This window comes from Aulonocara sp. 'chitande type north' Nkhata Bay, linkage group LG9, assembly GCF_057382095.1.
Source record: "Aulonocara sp. 'chitande type north' Nkhata Bay isolate Kocher_YH1m ecotype deep benthic linkage group LG9, A_spYH_male_GT1.1, whole genome shotgun sequence".
Classification (NCBI taxonomy): domain Eukaryota; kingdom Metazoa; phylum Chordata; class Actinopteri; order Cichliformes; family Cichlidae; genus Aulonocara; species Aulonocara sp. 'chitande type north' Nkhata Bay.
Genome location: NC_141352.1, coordinates 33,118,438 through 33,141,609, shown reverse-complemented (window position 1 = coordinate 33,141,609; position 23,172 = coordinate 33,118,438). Strand labels below are relative to the sequence as shown.

The window sequence follows — 23,172 nt, the reverse complement described above, 5'->3', positions numbered from 1 at the left end:
TTTAGTCGTCAGTCCCTGCAAAACGTTTTCTCCTCGAGGTCGCATGCGCTGTACCTCACTGACTAAACCTCACTTTAAACTTGTACTTTAAAGTATTTTAACTGGAAAAAGGTTTCACCCCCTTGCATTGAAGGGGTACAATACAATACAAAATTGTATTGTATTGTACCTAAAACTCCCAGCAGGCGTTACCCCTGCTCCTGTACAGTAAGTGACGAAGTGGTTTTTCTCTGGAATTTTTCCATTCGGCTTCCGTACAGTGATGTTCGAGAACGCGGAAGTTCACGTGGGGCGTGCCGATTTGTAAATAAAAAGCGATGCTTCACGCAGAAGGCTTGCCATCACAGAAAGACTCCTGATCGCTTGAAGACCTCGACAAAAGTCCGCGTTGGTAAGTGACAGGCTGTGCACTATGGGACGCATTGTTTTTATCTGGTGTGCAGATGGTTGGTGTTACTTGAATGCAGCACAATAAATTTCAGATGACGTCAACCAGATATGTGGAAAAATCCAAGTTATATAGTCGCTCAGATTATGCAGTCCCTGTACTGAATTTAAATTCTGTGTAAAGAACTTTAATCATAGTAATGATCGATGATAGCAATATAAGATTTCTTCCCCCATGTGCACTCAAAAAAAGGGATGTTTATATGTGACTGACAAATGTGGAAGTTGAACTGTTGCTTGGTGTATTTGCAGTCTGCAGGTAAATCTGCATACACACCACCAAAGATGCACGTCATTCTAATTCCCGAAACAATAATCACATCTTTTCTGTTGTTGTGTTTTGGGGGTTTAGGTAAAGTGAACCATAATTCACTTAATTAATCCTACTTTAGTGCAATAATTAACACCTTTGCCCTCTCTTTTTTATACCAGAAACAATGGCATCTGCAACCCCTCTGTCCAAGGCAAACAGTGCCTTCTCTCTGACTTTGCTCAAAGAGCTGAGCAATAACGACAAGACGGGAAACATCTTTTTCTCCCCGTTCAGCATCTCTTCAGCCCTGGCTATGGTGATGCTGGGGGCCAGAGGCAACACAGCCACACAGATGTCAGAGGTACAGTCGTGCAGCTGCCTTTGTTGAAGATTGTATGCAGCTTGTTGAAGCTGGTTCAATTCTACCCTATGAAGCTTGTTAGCTTGCATTTTGTGATGTGTTTCATTGCTTTTCTGCTTTACGCACTTGTGGATTTCCCTCCAAACACCGTTAAAATCCATGGCTTCTGAAATGACCCCTTTCATTTACTTAAAGAGCTCTGAGAGGCCGTTTCAAGCAACGTTGAACATTAAAGCTCCATGATGATAGGGCGTCGAATTTGATCTTTTGAAAGCCGCCAAAGCTACTGTGTGACTCACCAAGCTCTGACTTTCAGTGTCAGGAAAAATGACAAAGATCTGTACTGTTCAGCCTTTATGAGGGTCAGCCCTGTGCTGCGTTACTCGGGGAACAGGATCCATAAAATGGAAGTGTAAGGGCAATAAAGCTTCAGGTAATCCGTACGGGTTATCAGTTCCCTTTGTGCAGCGGGCGTGCCCATTTGTCTGGCTGCCTGGATTTCATAAGCAGGCACTTGTCCAAGCTAAGGCACTAAATGGAAACGGCTGGAAGAATATTTGACGCAGTCTATGAAGAAGTAATACACTACCCTAACTAAGACATATCAGGCACTGAAGCACATTTGTGGAAACATAAAATGCATTTGAACTGTTTATAGAAATTAGAGCTGTGCTTTTAGCACCTTATGGAGAAGAAGGCTCACGCTGTGGAGCATGCCCTGCATTTCAAAGGTCTTTAGACGTGAGATTGACAATCAGTGTATTGTTAGAGTAAAAATTAAATAAGAGATACTGAGGGATTTTAAAGAACTGCCCATCTGGTTAAATAAACAGCAGAGAGGCCTTATATTCAGCAGGAGTAGCTGGTATGGAAGTGACAAAAGATTGTGACAAAAGGATTCCTGAAGTCAAGCCACACCCAGCTAAGTCAAGCTAGTGGGTGTGGGAGAGAGAGGGCCTCCACGTGTATCTGGTCATTTGAAATGATAATGCTCTGAAAGATAATGGATTTATTAGAGAGTACCTTGAACGAAAAGTTTGAAGAAATTCCTTGAAAACGATCACAGCAGTTGACATAGAAAAGCAAGATTAATGCAAGCTGTCTCTTTTCTTGTGTAGCTGTAGGTAAACAGCTACTTTTCACACAGATGTGGCTTCTGCAACTGAGCTGCACCAAGAGTCAAAGCAGGGAAGGAGCTAAAAGATAACTATCAAGGCTAATAAGAGTAGTAATTGAGATTTGATGCATAGTTAAACTTTCTGTGGGGTGTATTTATAAAAATAAAAAAAAAGCCTGCGGCAGAAGTTCAACTGGAAAAACAAAGTGCAATCACATTCTTCATTTTGTGAGTAAGTGTCAGTGACTGTACGATTGTTGGGCAATCGTTCGCTTGACAAATATTGCAGTCGATTGGAGTGCGTAAGAAACTGACGTTTCCTGAATTTGCACACACTTGTCATTTATCTCCTCAACAAACAACATTAGTGCAATAATTCAGTCCTGTTTAGCAATGCACGTACGTGGGCGTGATTACTCAATCAGGGTGTAGCTAGAGACCACCCACAATTCTGAATCTATGAAATAAAATATGTTTTTGCCTCACACATACTGGAATATATTGGATAGGCTCCAGTCACCCCACCCCTGCAACCCTGTATTGGAAGAGAATGGATGAATGGAAGCATTTAAATAAGTTTAAATTTTGACTGAATACAGTGACAAGCCACAACATTAAAACCAAGCCAAAACACTTCCATATCATCGACAAACGAACTCCATAAGACCTCTGAACGTGTCCTGTAGTAGGTGGTAGTTTTCAAAGAAGCATCCACATAAATGTCAGGATCCGAGATCTCCCAGCAGAACTTAAAGAACCAGTTAAGAACCATCCACATGATGGTGAAACCTCGTGAAACTGCACAGGCCAGACTGTGAGACACTCGTGACTCTTTCACTCGTTCAGTGGTTATCTTTACTGGGCCTCTCTTGGTAGGTTATTGAACTTTCGTAATTCTGTAAGAACATCAGGACAGAACTGTTTCTTAAGCCAAGTCACACCCAGTGAAGTCATGCTGGTGGGTGTGGGTGTATATGGGAGGGAAAGAACCTCCACCTTTATCCAGTCATTTGTAGTGATAACACTCTGAAACATAATGGATTTATTAGAGATTACGTGGAAGAAAAACTTTGAAGAATTTCCTCGAAGATTATCATGACAGATTATCATGATTATGATGACAGATGATATATCGGACATTAATCTGTGTGTTTTATGCCGCCTGTTTTCTTCGTCCAACACTGTTGCCTGACATTTCTTTTCTCTTGATAGATGTGATTGTGTTGAGATGATCTTGCCATACATAAGCCAGTGGCTTGTGGCTTATGTATGGATACAAGGTGTCCTGTTTCACAGTCTAACTGGGCGGTTCCCAGTTTACTCTGTCTGTTAAATCGGTATTTATTCAAATCATTTCAATAATAAATACATATTTGAGGAACTTTAACTCACCTCAGACTGCTCTGGTCATTGGCTGACTAGTCTGTTATTTAACATAACAATATTCCTATAAACAAGTTGCTCTTTTTTTTTTTTTTTTTTTTTTTTTTGGTTAGTTTGCACAGCAGCTAACTACAATCAGCCTTTCCAGAGCAGAGACACTTCCCGAGCTACAAGCACCCATGGTTAGGATTCATTGGTTCAAAACATGTGGCCAAATAACTTAAATTGGAGTTAATTATTGGTAAGAAACAAATCCATAACCAATTCTGTCATACATTTACGGAATGACGAGATGCCCGTTTAAATAATGATGTACCCCACAAAGTCATGCAGTAAATCCACTGCTGTCAAAAATGACTTATGTTAATAATCCAGATCTAACACAGTTGTTGTTTTTTGGCTTACATTATTTCTCTGCGAGTTGGTACAAGTAATTTTAAAAGAGCGACTTACTGTAAACGGTGTTTTCCCAAGCACAGTTTTATACACTACTGTGCTAAGTGCAACCAGACACGGCTGTTGGGTGTGATTACTCTGAGTCAGCTTGGCTCAGCTGTACCATCACAGAAAGATGAGCCTGGCTCAGAGGGGCATCTGGGGACCTACTGTAAGGACAGTTGGCTGCCTGTTACCTTATTTGAAAGACTGTATATTTTGCTGGTTTAATTTTAAGTAAGAGTTTATAACACAAAATAAAATGTTGTAATTACTTAAAATGATAATACTTTGATTCTGGCTAAAATGTTTTGGTTCTCAAAAAATTCCTCTGTAGAGGAAATATTCTTTATGCTTAAAGCAAATGAATGCAGGGAAGTTATGGTCATACTGTTTATAATTGTTTCTATTGTTTGTTTTGTTTTTTCAACTGAGGGGTTTGTCACAACTGTGTAAAAGTGTTTCATTGAACATTATCAGCGACTCATTAGAAGATTTCTTGTTCAGGTATCAGATTGAAGTCTACAACTCGGCCAACACATCAGTTTAAGGACAAGCTCATAAATTACTGTTTTGTTTTGTTTTTTAAAAATGGAAAAACAAACGTTGAACGTAACGGTGAGCACTTGGAATCGCACTTCTAGGTTCTCTGCTTCACCAAGGCAGAGAAGCCTAAGCACGCACCGGCGGGACAGATGCACATGCAACAGCAGGCCCAGTCTGCGCTGCCGAATCTGAGGAAGGTGGTAACAAAGCAGCAATACAGGAATTGCACACTAACAAAAGGGGAAATATTACTAACAGCTGATCTAACAGTGCCGTGTGGTGAGGGGATCAATGGAAACAAAGATGTTAGAGCTTCACAGAGCATTTCACATCTGTGTTTGTACTCTGTTTTTGCTTTGCTGATGTCCTTTATGCTGCTGTCTTGAACTGTCGGGTAAAAGCAGCAGTGATATGTTTACTGAAGGTTTAATGTGTATGTGGCGAGTCCAACAGCTTCAAACCCCACAGCATTACATAATGCATATGAATATAGCCGTGTCCTTTTATGACCTCTTTCTGTGTGTTTTCTTTCTTTTTATCTCTTATTAGCAGATGCTGTAAATGTCACTTGAGCCTTCAAAGTTTGAACCTATGACAGCGCATCACTTTTTCCATTTCCTGTTTGTGTAATTCCAGAGAATCACTCTTGTATAAAGAGAGAAAACTCTGTTAACAAATTGAGCACCCAACATTACAGCCGTCTGTGACTTTAGCTGTGGATGTGCACCATGTAAAAACACACTCTACTTCGTTCTTATTAAGCAGTTGGACTTGAAGATGACCACATAAATGATAACACGGTGGTGGGATGGTGTGGGTCTTTATGTGCTGTAAATGCTTTGTGGAAAGGCTTCTCTAAGCTTGGGTCATGGCTTCTCTGAATCCAGTGCTTTTTTTTTTGTTTTGTTTTTTGAACAGTTGTCTGCTTTGTTCACAGTGCCTGAAAACGAAGGATTGTCAGGATGATGTCCACAGCAGCTTTGCGCAGTTGCTGAGTGTGCTCAACAAGTCAGATGCTCCATATTCTCTCAGCGTTGCCAACAGACTGTATGGGGAGCAGTCCTACCAGTTTGTTGAGGTGTGTGTGTGTCTCTGTTCGTGTGGCTTGTTTTTTTTTCCTAAAGAATGAGAGAAATCTTTAAGCTGTGGAGGAAAGAATGAGGTAGTTGATTAGGCAGTAAAATCCCACAGAGCTAATAGGTTATTTTGTTTGGGTGTTCAGACTTTATAAGTGTGTCATTAACTGATTTCAGGATTTCTTGGGAAAAACCAAGAAGCATTACAATGCTGAGCTGGAGGCCGTGGACTTCATCAAAAGCTTCGATGCTGCCAGGCTCAACATCAACAGCTGGGTGGAGAAGACAACACAAGGTGGGTAACACACTAAACATGTCCACCTTCCACTGATATGAAGTTAGAAGTTGTAATGAAAAAACTTTTATAGTATTAGTGTGTTGGTTAGTAGTCCTGCAGAACTGTTCTTCTGTGAGATGTTAGTAGAGTATTTATTACATACGTCTGTGTCGCTGCTTCACACGTGTCAACGTATCCTTCAGGTAAAATTAAGGATTTGCTGGCTCAGGGTGTTTTGGACCCCATGACCAGGCTGGTGTTGGTCAATGCCATCTACTTTAAGGGCCTCTGGAACAAGCAGTTTAAGCAGGATCAAACACAAGATGCTCAGTTTCGAGTCAACAAGGTAATACAGCAGCTGCATGAATACTGCTGATTTTATTTTTTATATATAATATATCCTGACAGTGTTTGTGGTAAGGGTCTTTTTTTTTTCTTCTTTTTTTTAAGATCACATGGTGTTCAGTCACATTCTTAGCGGCACCTCTCGATCAGATATTTCTGTTAGCTGTGATGAAACACAGTAAAAAACACATTAGACTTTGCTCAGAGTGATAAAAAGTCATTATGCTTCGACTGGCTGACAAAATCCTAGAACTGCATGAAGTGATGTTAAACCGTCTCATGACTTAAAGAGAGCAAATCTAACTCAAGAACAAGGCTTGTTATATCTCAGCCTTTCCAGCTGTTATTATTAACTTGCCAGCAAACAGTTGGAAATCTAGAAGAAGTGGGCTGGCAGTGGCAGTGGTTTGCTCTTCACCTGATGAGTGAAAGTCACACTCTCACTGCTGTTTGTATTTCTCGAGTAGCTCAACAAGCCTTAAAGAAACAACTATTTTTAACATTATTTATTTGCAAGCCAATGATTTAAAACTTCACTTTTTCTCCTCGAGCAGGTTCGCTTCTAACTGCGGTTGCTCTCATACACTTCTGTATACACTCAACACCAATTTCAGGTTGAACTAGTACACTCGTGACAAAGTAAAAGATTTCAGCTGGTGATGTTTCACATGTTATTTTTTTCATATTTCAGAATGACACTAAGCCAGTGAAGATGATGTACCAAAAGTCTAAGTTCCCTTTGACCTTCATCCATGAAGTCAACTGTCAGGTAATTTGCAGTAAATCAGTCAGTATGGCCGGCAACCCATCACCTGTTAACTTGGCAGCATTTAAAATAGTTTGATTTGAGAGAGTGACACACACACACAACCATAATGTTGTCTGGTTGGCAGCTCAGGCTGTTTCAAAACCTTGGTGGGTTCAGCTTTAGTGGTTAAGTCATGTGGACTAATGCTCTCTGCATCATCATGGATGCTGGTTTGTGAACTGCACATACAAGATGGTTAATCGTTTTCCACTTCTCCTCAGTCCAAGGAAGGTAGAGAATAAAGTTGGATTTGCAGAAATGCAGGAATGAACTGTATTTACTGCCAACGTTGGTTTGAAGTCTTCCAGAGCCTGTGAACTTGTTTTTCTTGCAAAATCATGTCAGTTTTGTAACAGTGCAATCTGACGAGCCAAAGATTGTCGCCAACATCAATTTGTTTGTTTGTTTTTACCCTTGACTCTTGTGCACAGGGATTTTAGTGCCTTTTGAAAAGTATTTAATGGTGTTGTTTTTTTGTTTTTGTTTTTTTTGTTTTTGTTTCTTTTTTCTTTTTAACACCACACTGTTGTAAGCTTAATGGTCTACAAGTTATTTTAGTGCTATGTTGCCCCTGTCCCAGCTTTCTGGATTTGTTTTTGTATAAGTTATTGTATTACACGGCATTGCATGTTAACATTTTTGGAAGCAGGTTATAATAAACTAAGATGATTAAGTCTAACAGTTGCATAGCCACTATTATATATTCACGCTAATGTTTGAAACCTGTGCGACAGATCATCGAGTTGCCTTACAAAGGGAATGAGCTCAGCATGGTCGTCTTTCTGCCCCAAAATATCGAGGACGGCACAACGGGTCTGGAGAAGGTATAACAAGCACACTTGGATAATGAAACCTATGAAATACATAAACAGTGGATGATTTTTTTTATTTTTATTTTTTCCCCATCTCTAGCTGGAGAAGGAGCTGACCTTTGAGAATTTTGTGGAGTGGACTAATCCCAATATGATGGATGAAATTGAGGTCACGGTGGGCCTGCCTCGATTCAAGCTAGAGGAGAATTACGACATGAAGACTGTCCTGGTCAGCATGGGCATGGTGGATGCCTTTGACATGCAAAAGAGTGACTTCTCTGGTATGAAGTATTCTTGGAACATGCCGCACAATAAAACGGGAGCCCAAAACATGAACAGACTGCTGCTGTTCTCTTAAATCACCGTAATTTCCATCACCTCCATATTCTACATAAATCAAATATGTTATTTTGCTTTGTTTTGTGACAGGCATGTCTCCTGCCAATGACCTGGTGCTGTCCAAAGTCGTGCACAAGGCTTTCGTGGAGGTCAACGAGGAGGGAACGGAGGCTGCCGCTGCCACCGCTGCTATCATGATGCTGCGCTGCGCCAGGATTCCAGCCAGATTCATCGCCGACCACCCCTTCCTCTTCTTCATCAGGCACAACCCTTCCTCGAGCATCCTCTTCGCTGGCCGATACAGTTCCCCCGTGTGAGCGCGTTTAGAGTGGTGTTTCTCAGCTGGAGGGAGGTTACAACATGACTGGTGTAAAATCGAATTTGGTGTTGTTGCTGAGAGCTCCTGCTCAAGAGTTTCATTATGCTAATCTCACCCTATGTTCCTGGCCTGTATATCAACACCACCAGGATGAGGAATTAAAAATGACGGTGTGTAATTTTTATAAAAAATTTCACCCCTTGTTTGTGTCTCTTCTCTGAATACTGTCATCTTGCACTGTTTAACCTAATTTGATCTTTTGATTTATGTCGTAATGCACGTATGGCCCTGTTTGCTGCAGTCATATACCCTATTTTATCTATCTTGAAGACTAGATTGTTATCATATGCCTTACACCTTAGGAAAAAGTTTACAATGTGCCTCTATTAACCTGCTGTACACCAGCTGCACCTTTTTTGGTTAAAAAAATGTGCTATGCATTTTATCTGAAAACATGCAATATCATACTTAGCTTAGCCAAAGATAATAATTTTAACAGTGTAATACATTTTATATGGAATTATAAAATGCATATAATAATTGGAGAATTTATAAAAACGTACATAAATGCTTGAACTGGCATTGAGTCCAGGTCATTTTTATGTATTCCTTGACTTACATGTGGAATAAAGTGTGTGGTTTGCAACTGCTCCATGTTTAAAATGCCTTTTACTCACATTTTCCTTTACCTGGTTCAGCCAAGTGTTATAGGATGGGGTTTCTAATGCTGTTTAACCATTTAATGTAGAATTTTTGGTATTACACTTGTCACCGTCAGTCACTCTAACATCATATTAGTCCTTTCAAATGTTTAGGGGGGGCATTTTGCCATTGTTTTGTTCCAGTAGGAAAAAAGGAGACTTAAAGCAGTTTCGAATTGGCCACTGGATTACTTTCTACACTTCTGTTAAAAAATAAAAAATATTACCTATGTAACCAACTGAAACAACAAAAGTTGTATCAGCCAAGCCTTGGGCAGTAACTTTCAATCCTCAAACAAGTTATTCATTTTGTTTAAATGCAATATAATACTTATCTTAACCAAAGAGAGTAATAATAATAATAACTGTTAAAAATAGCTTCATAATTTCCAATTTTAAATAGCAGTCCCACTCCAACACAGTAGGTGGTGCTATTGCATTAACCCATTATTGCTCACTGAAGCCCTTTGTAGAATTTATACGAAGAAGACAATTTTGCTAATGCCACTTCCGGATAACTTCCGTGTTGTCATATTTGAAATTGGGGCATTCAAATTGGATTAATACTCGCTAGTATTAATGTTTGATAAGTCCGTAAACTAAATAGAAAGGATATGGACGCGAAGTAACGTTAAACATAGAAAAATAGCCAACGTAGCTCTCAGTCATACCTGCTAATCACTCCGTGGCTGGTGATGGAGAAGCTAATATCTAAACTCACTGAAAAGCATTTCCTTTTCACGGCTTCCTTCGTTATAAGACTGGCTTTGGTCGCTTATGGAGACTACCAGGACAGGACAATGGCGGTGAAGTACACTGACATTGACTACCATGTGTTCACAGATGCTGCGAGGTTCATTACTGAGGTAACAACTGTCTCAAAACTGAATGTCCTGCTGATATAACGCTGACAATGAAAAATAGTGAGAAGCACCAGTTGTATAAGGGTGGTAACATTACTTAATACTGAGCTAAATGGAGAATTTATGAACTAGGATTTACCTGGAATTGAAGCTGTTTGGTCACCAAACCAAAGCTTAGTATATTCAGTTCAATGCAGGTTTATTTTTATAACGTCAAATCGTAACAGGATTCCCCTCAATGTGGTATAAAGCGCAGTTATTCGGGAGAAAACAAACAACTCCCCAAAGCAAGCACTTGGAGACTGTGGGAAGAAAAAAATCCCGTTTGACAGGAAGAAGCCTCCGACAGAGCTAGGCTAGAGAGTAGCTCTATGGCACAAGATCGGTGGAAGGAGAAAAGAAAAATATTAAGACACACACACATCAACGAGAATGCCTGACTTTTAAGTGAAGTTCAGACAGTTTTGGACACCTGGATATTTAACACATGAAGTTAGTTGGAGTTGTATCAAATACAGCCAATTTATGGGGTTGTTGTTTAACTTTCCAGAGATGCAGAGAGTGAAACATAAAAATATATTATTTTTATGTTAGGATATTTTTTGTAGTGAGGTCCTTATTACATTTCTATGTTAACAAAATAAGCTATGTTTAAGATATGATATTTATTCTAGCACTTTAAGAATGGTGTATGAAACCGTCAACAGAAGACAAAATTTCTGTCAGGCTTTTGGATGAAATGGCTGTTTTAGCTGGTTATCATATATAACCCCTTTATTTAACCTAATATCACATTCAGCATTTTCATGTGGGGAATTCCTTTTACAGGGCGAGTCCCCATACAACAGGTCAACCTACCGTTACACTCCTCTGCTGGCCTGGCTTCTCACCCCAAACATCTATCTTAACATGGTTTTTGGAAAGATCCTCTTCATTGTATGCGATGTGCTGTCAGGACTGCTCATCTACAAAGTCCTCTGCCTGCGAGGTCTAAGAGCTGAGGTTTGTGACTGGCACTCTTTCATCATGTCTCTCTCTTTTTTTTTTTTTTTTAATTAGATGAGCTATGGGGGGGTATTTTTTTTCTTTTTCTTTTTTTTACAGATAAAAATACAAAAATACATTTTTGCTTGTTTATGTTCAGACTGCACGCTGTGTTTCTTCTTTGTGGCTTCTCAACCCGTTGCCCATGGGCGTGTCCAGCCGAGGGAATGCTGAGTCAATCCTGGCAGCTCTGGTGCTGGGGACTCTGCTCTGCATGGAACGCAGAGGTGTGGGTTAAATATATCAGCATTAATTTGATCATGTGTTTTCACAGCTTCTGTGTTTATTGGCTCCTTTTGTTTTCTTCCAGCTCAGCGTCTGACCTGGGCAGCGCTGCTGTATGGTTTATCGGTTCATATGAAGATCTACCCTGTTACGTATGCTCTGCCCATTGCCCTGACCCTTCGCACAGCTGAAATCAGGGTAGATGAAGCCAAAAAGGTCTCAAGATTCAAGAAGCTTGTCGGCTTTTTAGTTGGTTTCTTCAACCAAGATCTGCTCCTATTTGCAAGTGTGGCTGGCGGAGTCTTCTTTACACTCACAGCACTCTTCTATTACATGTGAGATGGACACCACAAACCATTTTCATGATTTAGAAATGACTGTTCTATTACTACAACTAATGCTATTGGAATTAGCATTAATGGTTAATATTCAGATGCCATAAAAATTACTTTGAAGATGATAAACTGTTGTTTAGGAATGACTTTCAACAATGCTAAGTACTGTTTTTGATTTGACTTAATGCTAGCCTCTTGTGACCCATTATTTGAACCAACACTCTTACTCACACGTGTGTCCTCTCGTACAAACGCAGGTATGGTTGGCAGTTTCTTTATGAGACCTATTTGTACCATCTGACCAGAAGGGACATCAGACACAACTTCTCTCCATACTTCTACATGCTCTACCTTACTGCAGGTATTTATCCATCCAACCATTCACGCCTGTATTGTGTAGCATGCGAAATGATGAAGTTTGAAGGCAATAAAATGCTTGTTAAATCTGATTTATAGGTGTGTTGAGTTATTTTCCTTTGTCTTGTGTGTTATACTGAGCAAACGTACAGCGGGAAATACAGCTTTATTTATTTATTTATTTTTTAAATGAGCACATTTCTTTCGGCCTTGCAGAGAGTACGTGGAGCCAGTGGCTAGGCTTGGCAGCATTCCTGCCGCAGTTTGCCCTGCTGTTGGTAACATCATGGATGTATTACAAAGACCTGGCCTTCTGCTGTTTCCTGCACACAGCCATTTTTGTTACCTTCAACAAAGTGTGCACTTCTCAGGTACATACCTAACATAATTTCACTTTGTTCCTCCTGTCCTAGACATAACACACAGACTTTACAAATTTAACAATGTTTCTTGTAATCCTTTCACAGTACTTCCTCTGGTACCTGTGCTTACTTCCTCTGGTCATCCCTAACCTGAGTCTGACAGTAAAACAAGGGCTGGGACTACTGCTCCTCTGGTTTGCTGGACAGGTAATTAAGTTAAGCACATTTAAAATTACAGTTAAATATGAATTCAGATATACATTTGTTAATGTAATCAGATTTCATACCATAGACTGAATCTATGGGCTCTCCATTCAAAATCCCAGACTAGTAGTTTAATATTCTAATTTTAGTGTTTTAAATTCTAATATTAGTGTTTTGTAGCCAGAAGTGACCATATTTGTACAAGAGGGAGGATTGTTACACTATTAGCTAACACCTTGGTTAGCAAGGTGCATTCATGGAGTGTACAGGTGCATTGCACAGACACAGATACCGTCTGACGAGTGCTTACACACTAGAAAAATACTACAGTTTTACTCACCACTTAGTGTCCCTTACCACTCACTACAATCAACTACACAGCAAGACAAAATTTTGGTTAGCTACAGCTTGACAACTAGCCACGGAAATAAAATTTTTAAGCCTCAGAACGGCTTGATAGGATGAGCCTTGTACAAATTCACCCACCTGTAGTTTTCACAAAGGGTAAAACTGTCTACAAGGATTTTTTTTGTGCCAGAATGAAAGCAGAAAACTGTGTTTCTGCCTTAAACTTGTGCGTTTTAATATGTAGCTCTAAGAGGATTGACTAATGTTTAGAGCTAGCCTCAAGTGGTCACTATTTTGTAGCACCTCCTAGTTGGCGGTGTTTTCAGAGCCCTAAAGTTTGTTTTCTTGATTGTGATCTTGATCATGCTGAGTTGAAAGTTATACGAGTGATAGGATACATAGAACTGAAGTCATCTGGCAATGTTTTTAAAATAAACTGTCATATTTTTCTCCCCTAAACAGGCCATCTGGTTGGGCCCAGCCTACTTCCTGGAGTTTGAAGGCTACAACACCTTCTTATGGATCTGGCTAGCCGGATTGCTCTTCCAGGTCGTCAACTGCTTTATTCTGATCCAGATTGTAACTCATTACAAACCAACAAAAACTCCACTGAGACTGAAAGCTGAATAAAACCCAAATGTATTCAAAGTGGAAGAAATTTTGTCTTTGAAACTTCAAAGGATGCTCTTTCAGATCATGCACTGTGGATCCATGTAGACCAAAGTTTAATCTCCCCAGACTTTAATTACTTTCTCTAATAATTTAAATCACTTTAGCAAAGAACACTACGTTTTCTGAGCGACAAAGGCTTAGGTGGATTTTCAGTTTTTCTGAGTTAAACCTTTGGATTATATGCTCACCACTGCCGGTCAAAACACTTAAATCCACAGTGTATGACACGTAGCAGAAACTGACTGTTGCCCAGGTTTTTTTGGATGGTAACTTTGAAGTCTGCTCCACCTGTGGCCAAGTCATTTGTCAAAAGTTTGCTGATGGGGCAAAACACCTGCTGCAGATCAGAGATCACAAACAGTCTTAATAAACAGCTCTGGGTCAAAGTATTTAACACACCCCTCGGGGATTTTTTTATTTTTTCTGGGGTGGCATTTTGACCTCGTGGTGACGGAAAGCATTTTCTAACTCCAGAGGGAGAAATAATCCAATTGTATGCTGCTAGGAATCGAGAAGCCTTCAGTCTGAGTGTCTCACTTTCATGTTGACATTATTGTTGGTACTTTCAGCACTTGAACTATGGATTAGATTGCACCGAGGAGAATTACCATTACAAAATCCAGCAAAATCTGTCCTAAATTGTGTCGTGTTTTTTGTCCTGACCGGTGTAAATTGAGGCTGACCTGCACATTAATCTGACAGGTAGGAGATAGTTTCTTGGTTTGAGGGAGAATATGTTAAATAGTTCTACTGTTAGAAACGGTAAACAAATGCACTGTTGTCTTTATGTCTATTTTTTTACAGTTTCACAAATGAATAAAATCAAATAAGTAATTTCCTGAGAATGCTGTTGTGTAATTTCAAATCCTTGGTTACGTCTCGGACCTAATGATTTCATCTGTGTTTACTATTAACACTGTAAGAAAACAGACAAGCACAGTATTTACAGTCTAGGCCACTAATGCATAATCTTCTGTCAAGGCAGCTGTTTGACTTGCAGCTTCTTTGGCTGCAGTTTGCAGCTGTGACCAGTAGGCAGGAGCATTTGCAAGCAGAAGGGACAGCTTGAGCAAACATCCTCATGTAACCCTCGCAGATTAATCAGTCAACTGGAGCATGAACACAACCTAAAACAAACAGAGCTGGCAGTGGCTCCATAATCTCACTGTACTCTCCCTCTAATCTCACATGGAAATTATTAGAGCATTCACTTTAGCCCTGTTGGTTCTGAGCGTGTCTGTTGATCCTGGGACTGATAGTGGAAGTGCATAATAATTATAATATACTGGATTCGCATTATGAATGCTTGAGATACACAGCAGGTTGGGTCAAATCGGTGGCTTTCCTTAGACATTTGCACATTGCTTTGCTTTTCTGTACGAGTATAAGGTCTTGGTTGTGTGTTGCATATGTGCATGCGTGTGAGTCATGGTCAGCTGCAGCCTGCATATCTAGTTTCTGAATCACCAGGATGCACCCAGTAACCTTTCAACTGGCTAGTTGCCCCCCAGGCACATGCATAAACCATCTTATTTTAAAACTGACGGCCACATTCGGGGGTTTATTTGCAAATTCTTAGGATTACAAATTAATACGAATATGTTTTTCCCCTATATTACAATTTCAGTTTTTTGTGGCAGCCAATCCAAATTACAGCTACTTGTCCCCTTAAGAGTTTCATCATACCATCATAGTTGGTGAACTATGGAGGCAAACTAAAACCAGTTCAGATGAACCTGATGTGTCTGGTGAGTGAAGGGTAACAGCACTCTGTAGGCACAACAGTCTAAAAAAGGTGGAAAGCACTGTTCTGCTGCTGGTGCGCTGATGTGGACAAATAAAGAAAACAAGGCGCTGCGTTCACTGTATATTTGTTAATTGTGCTCAGGAAGCAAGAAGTGGGAAGGTTGAGGGGGTTGCGTGACTATGTCCCATATGCTAATGTGTATATGTGTGTTTAATGAAGTGTATGCATGTGTATGCAGATGCCTGTTTGTGCCAGACCCTGAAGAATTCTCCTCATTGTCACTGGGGGGGATGTATGCATGTATTTGTTCATCTGCCTTTATCTCTGTGTGTTTTTTAAACGTGTATGAGAAAGATGGAGCAAGAGAGGGAGTGACCAGTTAGGCCAAATGGTGTGTGGAGCAGAGAACAGCAGGGTATGAACGGTCACGCAACCTTGTATGGTATAGGATTATAGGTTTTGATCTGCACGCACACACACACACCGTGGCTCACGGATCAGCTGTCAGCAAGCGTCAAACACGTTGGTTACACTACAGTTGCCTTAAAGCACTACTCCTTTTTTTTTTTTGCCCTTTTCCCAAATTGACTTCTGTTTTTTCTTCTCTCAAATTTATCTCACTTCCCTCTCTTTTTTTTCTCGTCCTCATCCTTTCCCCTTCCTGTACCGAACGAGCATTGTACAGATGGCGTGATCGAAGGTTGCGTGCATGCGAGTGAATATTAAACATTTAAAGTCAGCCTCAGCCGCTCCTCCTCCCTGTCATTGTCACAGCATCTGATATGAAGCTACAGTGAGACAAATGGCTCACTGAAATCTTGTAGCAGTATCAAACACTGCGTCACGAGTTACTTGTTACTCGTCATGAAGAGGACTTTATGCCTGAATGTGATTCCTGTTATGCAGTTTGATCCCTGCGAGACGAGAGCAGAATGCTTTATCGTTCAGAGTATTTCTAACTATTTAATTAAGGCTGTTTCCATTATTCTGTTTACAATTTAGTGTCAACAGTCTGAGTGCAAGTGGATATCTTAACATGCAGTGCGTGCATGATCTGCAAAGATTACCTGGAGTTTTGTGGTAATAGTATTGTGAGTAAAAGCCTCCTCAGTACTTTTGACGTAATATGCTTAAGCAGGCTTTGCGTACAGTAAAAGTGGAGAGCAAAAGGGAGCATGCATTTACAGGAAAGCAATCTTGAGAAAGACACTTGAGACTTTTTCAACATTATTATGCAGCACAGTCACCTCACTGCAAGATTGTCCTGGGTTTGAATCCAGTCTGGGGCCTCTCTGTGTGTAGTTTGCATGTTCTCCATGTGGGTTCTTTCCAGGTACTCCAGTGTCCTCCCACAATTCGAAGGCATGCAGTTAGTGGGGTTGGATTAACTGGTGATTCTAAATTGCCCATAGGTGTGAGTGGTTGTCTGTATCTATGTGTTAGCCTTGCGACAGGCTGGTGACCAGTTCAGATTGTGTACCCTGCCTCTTGACCTGTGGTAGCTGGGATAGGCTCCAGCCCTTCTCTGACCCTCAGTTGGATTAATGGAAGAGAATGGATTGGAGGATAATTATGGTCTTGAAGAGCATAAATGCTCATCTGTCACAGGTGACCCCCGACTGTCATCCATCAACTGTGAACACCAAAAACCTTCAGTGACGGAATAAAGGACTGAATGAAGAAAACATCAAACCAGTTGCTTGAAATGCTGTGAGAGCACAGGCATCTTGGAGGAGTATGATCATCAGTGCCATTTGGGAAGGTTCTTAGAAAAAGAAGAAGAAGATTAAAAATTAAAGGACAACAGATTGAACAGGAAGTCCCAAAACATTAGCCTGTGTCACCAACAAGGCTTTTTGGGGCCAAAGCTATTGACCTATTGGCACTCTGCATACACACTATTTATGAATCACAATGGGTTGTGAATAGCGTTTACACTTTCTCCTACACTGTAGTTCCTATAGTTCTGCTAAGTAAAAACATAAAAATCGCATTCATTTTCTCACAGCCAAAACAACCTAGCACAGGTGGCCCTGCACTTTTGTATGAAAAACATGTTGCAAATGCAGTTTCCTAGAAACATAAACACATTGTGTGTGAAGCACCAATGGGAAGTAGGATCTTAATTTGCCTTTTGTAAGTCAAGAGGAAGAAAGGCATTCTGTACAACTGTGCGTGTAAAACACATCAGTACTGACACACACATGGTAATTGCTCAATAGGACAGTATCAAAATACAATTCTTTAGAAGAATTTATGGGAAGTGTAGTTTATAATGTAGAAATACTAGTTCTGGAGACTGCTAATTATACACTTTCACAGTTATGTAAAAATGTCGAGTTATTTCCCAAATACAGTAAAACATACAACACTGGACACTTTATAAGATGCATCTTACTAGCACTGAGTGGGAGACTATTTTGCCTCCAGGACTGCCTTCATGGCACAGATTCAACAAGCTGCTGGAAACATTCTTCAAATATTTGTCGGCTGCAAATCTATGATGTGAATCTCCTGTTCCACCACATCCCAAAGGTGCTTTTATCGGATTAAAATCTCTTGACCGTAGAGGCAATTTGGATACAGTGAACTCACTGACATGCTCAAGAAACCAGTTCGATATGATCTGAGCTTTGAGTCAATGGACATTGTCCTGCTGGGAGCAGCCATCATTAGATTGGTCACTTTACGGTCACTTTTTTCCTGTTTTTTTATCTTTATTATCACCAAAAACCTAATAATGAAACAAAACAAACTGAATAACCATTATTCAGTGTTCTGGATCTGTGGTATAGCTGAATGCTGGCCCTAGACCTTATTTTTGTAAATACATAGTGGATAATGGTGGAAAGCATAATAGGATTTCTTGTGCTTTACAGACAAACATAGGATGTGACTATGTGGCGCTTACTTGATGTACTAGCATGCACACAAACATGCACAAATGTATGTACACACTCAAAATCATCCTACTGGCTGATCCTCGTGTATCCCGTAATTCCCTATAAGCTATACTCTCCCCACAGCAAAACAAACACAAGCTTCTGGGGGGGATTAGAGGGAGGAATTACGATACTGTAGTTGGCAGTGGGAGAAACTAGTTCTTTCTTACCAGTATGTGTATTTGTTGCACAAAATCTCAATTCTGTTTCTGTTTGACGTTTGCTTGATCTGGAAAAGTTTTTTCCCCCTCATCCTAAAAACTATTGGGCAGCAACCAGCTTGTAAACAATAACAAGAGTATCCAAGAAAAACATTTATCCACTGGCCAAGTGGACATACTAATATAATTTTAAAAAGTCTTGATATTTCATGATTAATTTTAATTAACGGACAACCTCTAAAATACTATCACTGATGCTTCAGATTGTGGAGTGATCAGCCATCATAGTGGTTTACATCCATCTTTTATATACAGTCTACACTAACATTTACTTTTAAGTATGAAGCGCGTATCATGAAAGTTCCCATGGTGTCCCAGGACCCAAAGGTTCGACTTTGGCCAGTTTACCAAATAGCCTAATTGTTTCCGGAGTATCAGTTTCTGTAATTTCTGATATTACTTTCATTTTTAGTTCCAGTGCTGCAATTGTTTGTCTGGTGGATTTCCTCCATTCTTGATGCTAAATTGTTGTGTCCCATTATCTGCAACCACTTGAATTCTGAGTTTGGCCTTCAAGCCACTTATTATTTACTCTTTAAATCTGACTGATTTTTGGACAAGCAAAAAATCCAAATACCACATACTGCACTTCTACAGTCACATTCAAAGGAAGCGACGCTGAATGAATACCTATGATAATTTTAGTAGATGAGCATAAATGTTCAGGGAGTACTTTAAACCATATGTGCCAAGTAAATACAATTAACTGCCTGGATGGACTGGAGTCCAGCTCTTCTGGGAATCCCACAGGGTCGGGATCTAACCACAGCTTTTAGGTTACATCTCTTTCCCCTCATGTCCACTGCCTCTTTTTCTGCCCTCCACCTTTTGGTGACCGCCAACATTCCCCTGGCTCTAGCCCTCATCCCAGGCAGTGGTGAGAAATGGGGAAGTTTCCCAGATCGTGTGAAGCAAGTTGTCGCGCCAACTTTGCAGCACATTAATCATACAGGGCATGTGGTTAGAGATACTCTGTATCCTGTTCTGCTGAATATTTATTATTAATTGAGAGACAAATCTGAAGGATGAAACCATATTTGGTGTGCGTGAAAAATTCAAAAGCTGCTAAAAAGACAAGGATGTTAACTGAACAGCAGAATTTGTGTTTTGATGATCCTAGAAAGAGCTGGAAATCATGAAGTCTGGTAAAATGACCTCTCACTGTACATGATTTCACATTAGCTCTGTGATGATGTTTGTCTGATGAGTGTAGCTAGGACATTTAATGTTATTCTTGCAGTAACTAAAAAAAATGACCACCTGGAACAAATTTTTCATATAAAGAAAAGATTTTTTAATAGATAACTCCCATTTGCAAAAACACTTAGAAACATTGGAAGACACTGCACATACATATATATACATACATATATATACATACATATATATACATACATATATACATATATATACATACATATATATACACATATATATACATACATATATATACATACATATATATATACATATATATATATATATATATATACATATATATACATACATATATATACATACATATATATACATACATATATATATATATACATATATATACATACATATATATACATACATATATATACATACATATATATATATACATATATATATATACATATATATATATACAAGCCATATTTATTTACGTTAGTAGAACAGAAACAAAAAAGCCTTCAAAACTGTAGTTTTTAAATTATTTGCGTCTTACAATAAATACAAATCCTCAAACATTTATTGAAATGAACACACACAAAGAGAGAGAGAGAGAAAAAGACAAATCCAAAACAGTGACACCATGTACAGTTGTGCGTGTCGACTCCAAAACCTTTCTGGATAGGCTGAACTTCAACTGAACTATTCCCAGTAGTGCAACTTAGCTTCACAAAACTGAGACTGACATTGATTTAATTTGGTGCTTTTTTTAAAAATTCACTAGTGCAAAAATACTGATGTGAACACAAGGTCCAATGTTTCGGGGCTGAAAGGACGACGTGAAAGGCGTCATAACCCGGAGGGGGGGTATATGAGCTGAAATGCAGAACTTGTCATGAACACTCACCTATGCTGTACAATATTACCTCCAAGAGAAGGTGCGACAGGAGTTTTATGATCTAAAATGATGACGTTTGAAAGATTTTAATTAAAATATTTTACTGTTTGACGATTAAAAAAACAGCAGTTACATCATGATTTCAGTTAGTATCACTTTTGAATTACCAGCCTTCTTAAACTTTGATCTTGTGCACTCTGAATTTCATCTTCCCGTTATCCTTTTTCACAAAGAAGCCCAGCAGCCAGTGCAAAGCAGCACACTCACAAGGTACCAATCAATGCCTTGCTCATGGAGACTTCAGCAGGACACACGCCACAGGGCTTGTGTTGGAGGTTTGATTCCCTGCTTGCTTCTATGTAATCTGGCTGATTGTAACATACAAAAAAAATATGCTTAAAGTTTAAAGCTTTGGCTCTACTGATAGTTTGACATGTTTTACACTATGCAGTATTAATTGGTCTCTAGTTTTCTGAACAGTTCTGCAGCAAGCAAGGATCAGTTTTTAAAACTTTCCAATGTTGCATCGAAAGCTACGCTTTTAGACGATTCAGAACACAAAACAAACGGGCATCAAAGAAGATTTTTCATGCATTAAAATATCCTCGAATGAATGAACAAGTGTTTTACGGTGCTTTAAGTATTATCTTGTGGCACCAATTTAACTTTGCTCACCCTATTTGTTTTTTTAAACTGCCCTGGCAGTAATTTAAAAGCATGAAAACATGCAAAAATCACCTGTTTTTCTCATACTCACTCGTCATCTCCCTTGAGACCAGCGTAGGCGTAAGTCGTCCCCTGTGTGCAAGGTTAAAAAAACCAAAACATTTCTCGACAGCTAAATCTTTGTTTCTTCCACAAAAGTCAGGTGTCCACAACATATTAAAAAAAATAAAATAAAACTGTGTTTCAAAAGTCTTGTCGTCGCTAAATCTAAAAGTGCTTGGAACCAGCTACAAAGTTTAATCCTTACAAACAAACGAATCTATGCATAAACTGGATTCGTATTAACTTTGATTGTCACAACACTAGAACCTGAGCTTCTTCGTCAAACAGAAGAAGTATGTGACATCCTGGGAATCCCTTAAAAAATAACTCTTCTCTTATAATGCTGGTGTATGAAAACGATAAGACAAAGTACTTTAATGCACACTGATTTCTTTGCGTGTACAGAATATGTATGTGTGTGTGTTTGTGTAGAGGGTAAGTATCTGCAGATGTGTTGACGTGTCACTTTCACGGCATGTAAATATATGGACTGGACTTGTGGTGTCCTGTGCTCATCACGCATGGCATAACGTTCCTGGAGCCGACCATTATGGACTGGTTCATGTCATGGCCGCGCTCAGGCCACGGCGGCGAGTCTATGGGCTCCCGCTTGATCGAATGGATCAGGCTGTGACCTTTGAACTCGTAGGTGCCATGCTTGTTGTAGTCAGACTGCATGTAGGCCTTGTGTGGATCCTGTGAGTAGACGTGCGAGTCCATGAGGTTGACGGATTGGCTGCTGCATAGAGAGTCTGAGTGTGGGAATCTCTGAGGACTAAACTGACTGGAGTCATTGTTACTGCCCAGGTCTTTGTCGCACTTTAACAGGCGTGCGTTGGCGTTCCCGTTGTTCACTGCATAGTTCTGATAGTTACCGTTGTTGTACGGCGGGCTGATCCCAGCCTTCCCCCGCTGGCAGGGCGAATACTGTGGATCGTAATAATCAGCTTCGGATTTCAGCTGCAGGCCAACGGTGTGGTCATATAGGCCGTTACCATAGCGACGGTCAACGGGCACTTGGTCGCGGCACGTCCAGGGTCGGCCGTACGCGTCGCAGCCGTTCTCCGAATCAGAGTCGTGCTCGATCTTTATGGGGGGCATCTCGGGCATCAGGTGACCATCGAAGCATTCTCCGTAGCCATTCTCGCTCTTCACCAGGTCCACGCAGTAGGCGTCTGGGTCTGTGGGAATCTGGACGTTGCCGTACAGCTTGGAGACAAACACCTCACCACCTCTGCCGCTGTGACAGCTGGGCGAGAGACGGTACGGCTTCCCGTACTGGCCGGTCTTGTTCATGCGGTTAGAGGGGATGTAGCTGACGCCCTGGCCTGCCCTGACGGGTCCTGAGTTCTGTCGCGGAGGCCAGCCGCCACCCACGCCTGGGCTCAGACCTTTATGGGGACCCACGGAGGACTTGCAGTAGTTTAGGGGCTCCTCCTGGTTATAGTAACCGTCCGGGCGGAACTTGAGGTTGTCTTTGGAGAGTGGGGTCCACGGAGTGTGGTGACCTCGCTGGGTTGCACCAGGAGTGGGACAGGAGAGCCGGAGAGAATCTGCAGCATCACCCATTCCTCCATTGAAGGAGTGTCTCCGGAGGTGTTCTCCACGCTCGCTGTGCAGGGGGAAAGAGTGGAAGTGGAAAGAGAAGGAAAAAAATAGATCATTAGTCACAAAACAAAGACACAAAACTTACAAAGTTTTACTGTTTTTCAACAAAGTCCACGAAGAGCCATTCTCTACCCATGTATCCATATGGCAACCACTGCATACTCAATGTTTTTGTTTCTTTTCTGCCGAATGACTCAAAGC

General features: G+C 40.4%; 3 protein-coding genes across 4 annotated transcripts in view; 2 read left to right on the top strand and 1 right to left on the bottom strand.

The window, feature by feature from the left end:
- The first annotated feature begins 264 nt into the window (after window positions 1-264).
- On the top strand, window positions 265-9,167 carry LOC147322570 (leukocyte elastase inhibitor-like). 2 transcript variants are annotated; one of them, XM_086307032.1, is made up of 10 exons: window positions 265-391; window positions 880-1,061; window positions 4,641-4,739; window positions 5,480-5,620; window positions 5,796-5,913; window positions 6,099-6,241; window positions 6,932-7,009; window positions 7,783-7,872; window positions 7,961-8,141; window positions 8,290-9,167. In XM_086307032.1, the coding sequence occupies exons 2-10, from the start codon at window positions 885-887 to the stop codon at window positions 8,514-8,516; spliced, it is 1,254 nt and encodes a 417-aa protein (XP_086163158.1). In that variant the 5' UTR covers window positions 265-391; window positions 880-884; the 3' UTR covers window positions 8,517-9,167. The 2 variants fall into 2 exon arrangements, with proteins under 2 accessions (XP_086163158.1, XP_086163159.1); XM_086307033.1 differs by lacking the exon at window positions 4,641-4,739.
- Window positions 9,168-9,712: 545 nt separating this feature from the next.
- pigm (phosphatidylinositol glycan anchor biosynthesis, class M) lies at window positions 9,713-14,465 on the top strand. Its single transcript, XM_086305220.1, has 8 exons — window positions 9,713-10,085; window positions 10,911-11,084; window positions 11,227-11,353; window positions 11,437-11,686; window positions 11,944-12,047; window positions 12,260-12,414; window positions 12,511-12,612; window positions 13,420-14,465. Exons 1-8 carry the CDS (start codon window positions 9,915-9,917, stop codon window positions 13,585-13,587), a joined length of 1,251 nt encoding a protein of 416 aa, XP_086161346.1. The 5' UTR covers window positions 9,713-9,914; the 3' UTR covers window positions 13,588-14,465.
- Window positions 14,466-20,179: 5,714 nt separating this feature from the next.
- Window positions 20,180-23,172, bottom strand: part of LOC147322568 (uncharacterized) — a 62,019-nt gene continuing 59,026 nt past the window's right edge. Inside the window, exon 9 of the mRNA XM_086307030.1 lies at window positions 20,180-22,975. Within this exon, the coding sequence (XP_086163156.1) occupies window positions 21,832-22,975 (1,144 nt within the window). The 3' untranslated portion in view covers window positions 20,180-21,831. The remainder of the gene's footprint in view (window positions 22,976-23,172) is intronic.

What these genes read in the sequence shown, in the direction of transcription:
- LOC147322570 (XM_086307032.1), top strand. Translation starts at nt 885, where the DNA reads ATGGCATCTGCAACCCCTCTGTCCAAGGCAAACAGTGCCTTCTCTCTG. An exon ending in CAGCCACACAGATGTCAGAG is followed by an intron (nt 1,062 to 4,640) that starts GTACAGTCGTGC and finishes TCGCACTTCTAG; the next exon opens with GTTCTCTGCTTCACCAAGGC. An exon ending in GGTGGAGAAGACAACACAAG is followed by an intron (nt 5,914 to 6,098) that starts GTGGGTAACACA and finishes CGTATCCTTCAG; the next exon opens with GTAAAATTAAGGATTTGCTG.
- pigm (XM_086305220.1), top strand. Translation starts at nt 9,915, where the DNA reads ATGGAGAAGCTAATATCTAAACTCACTGAAAAGCATTTCCTTTTCACG. An exon ending in CTGCGAGGTTCATTACTGAG is followed by an intron (nt 10,086 to 10,910) that starts GTAACAACTGTC and finishes TTCCTTTTACAG; the next exon opens with GGCGAGTCCCCATACAACAG. An exon ending in ACAAAGTGTGCACTTCTCAG is followed by an intron (nt 12,415 to 12,510) that starts GTACATACCTAA and finishes ATCCTTTCACAG; the next exon opens with TACTTCCTCTGGTACCTGTG.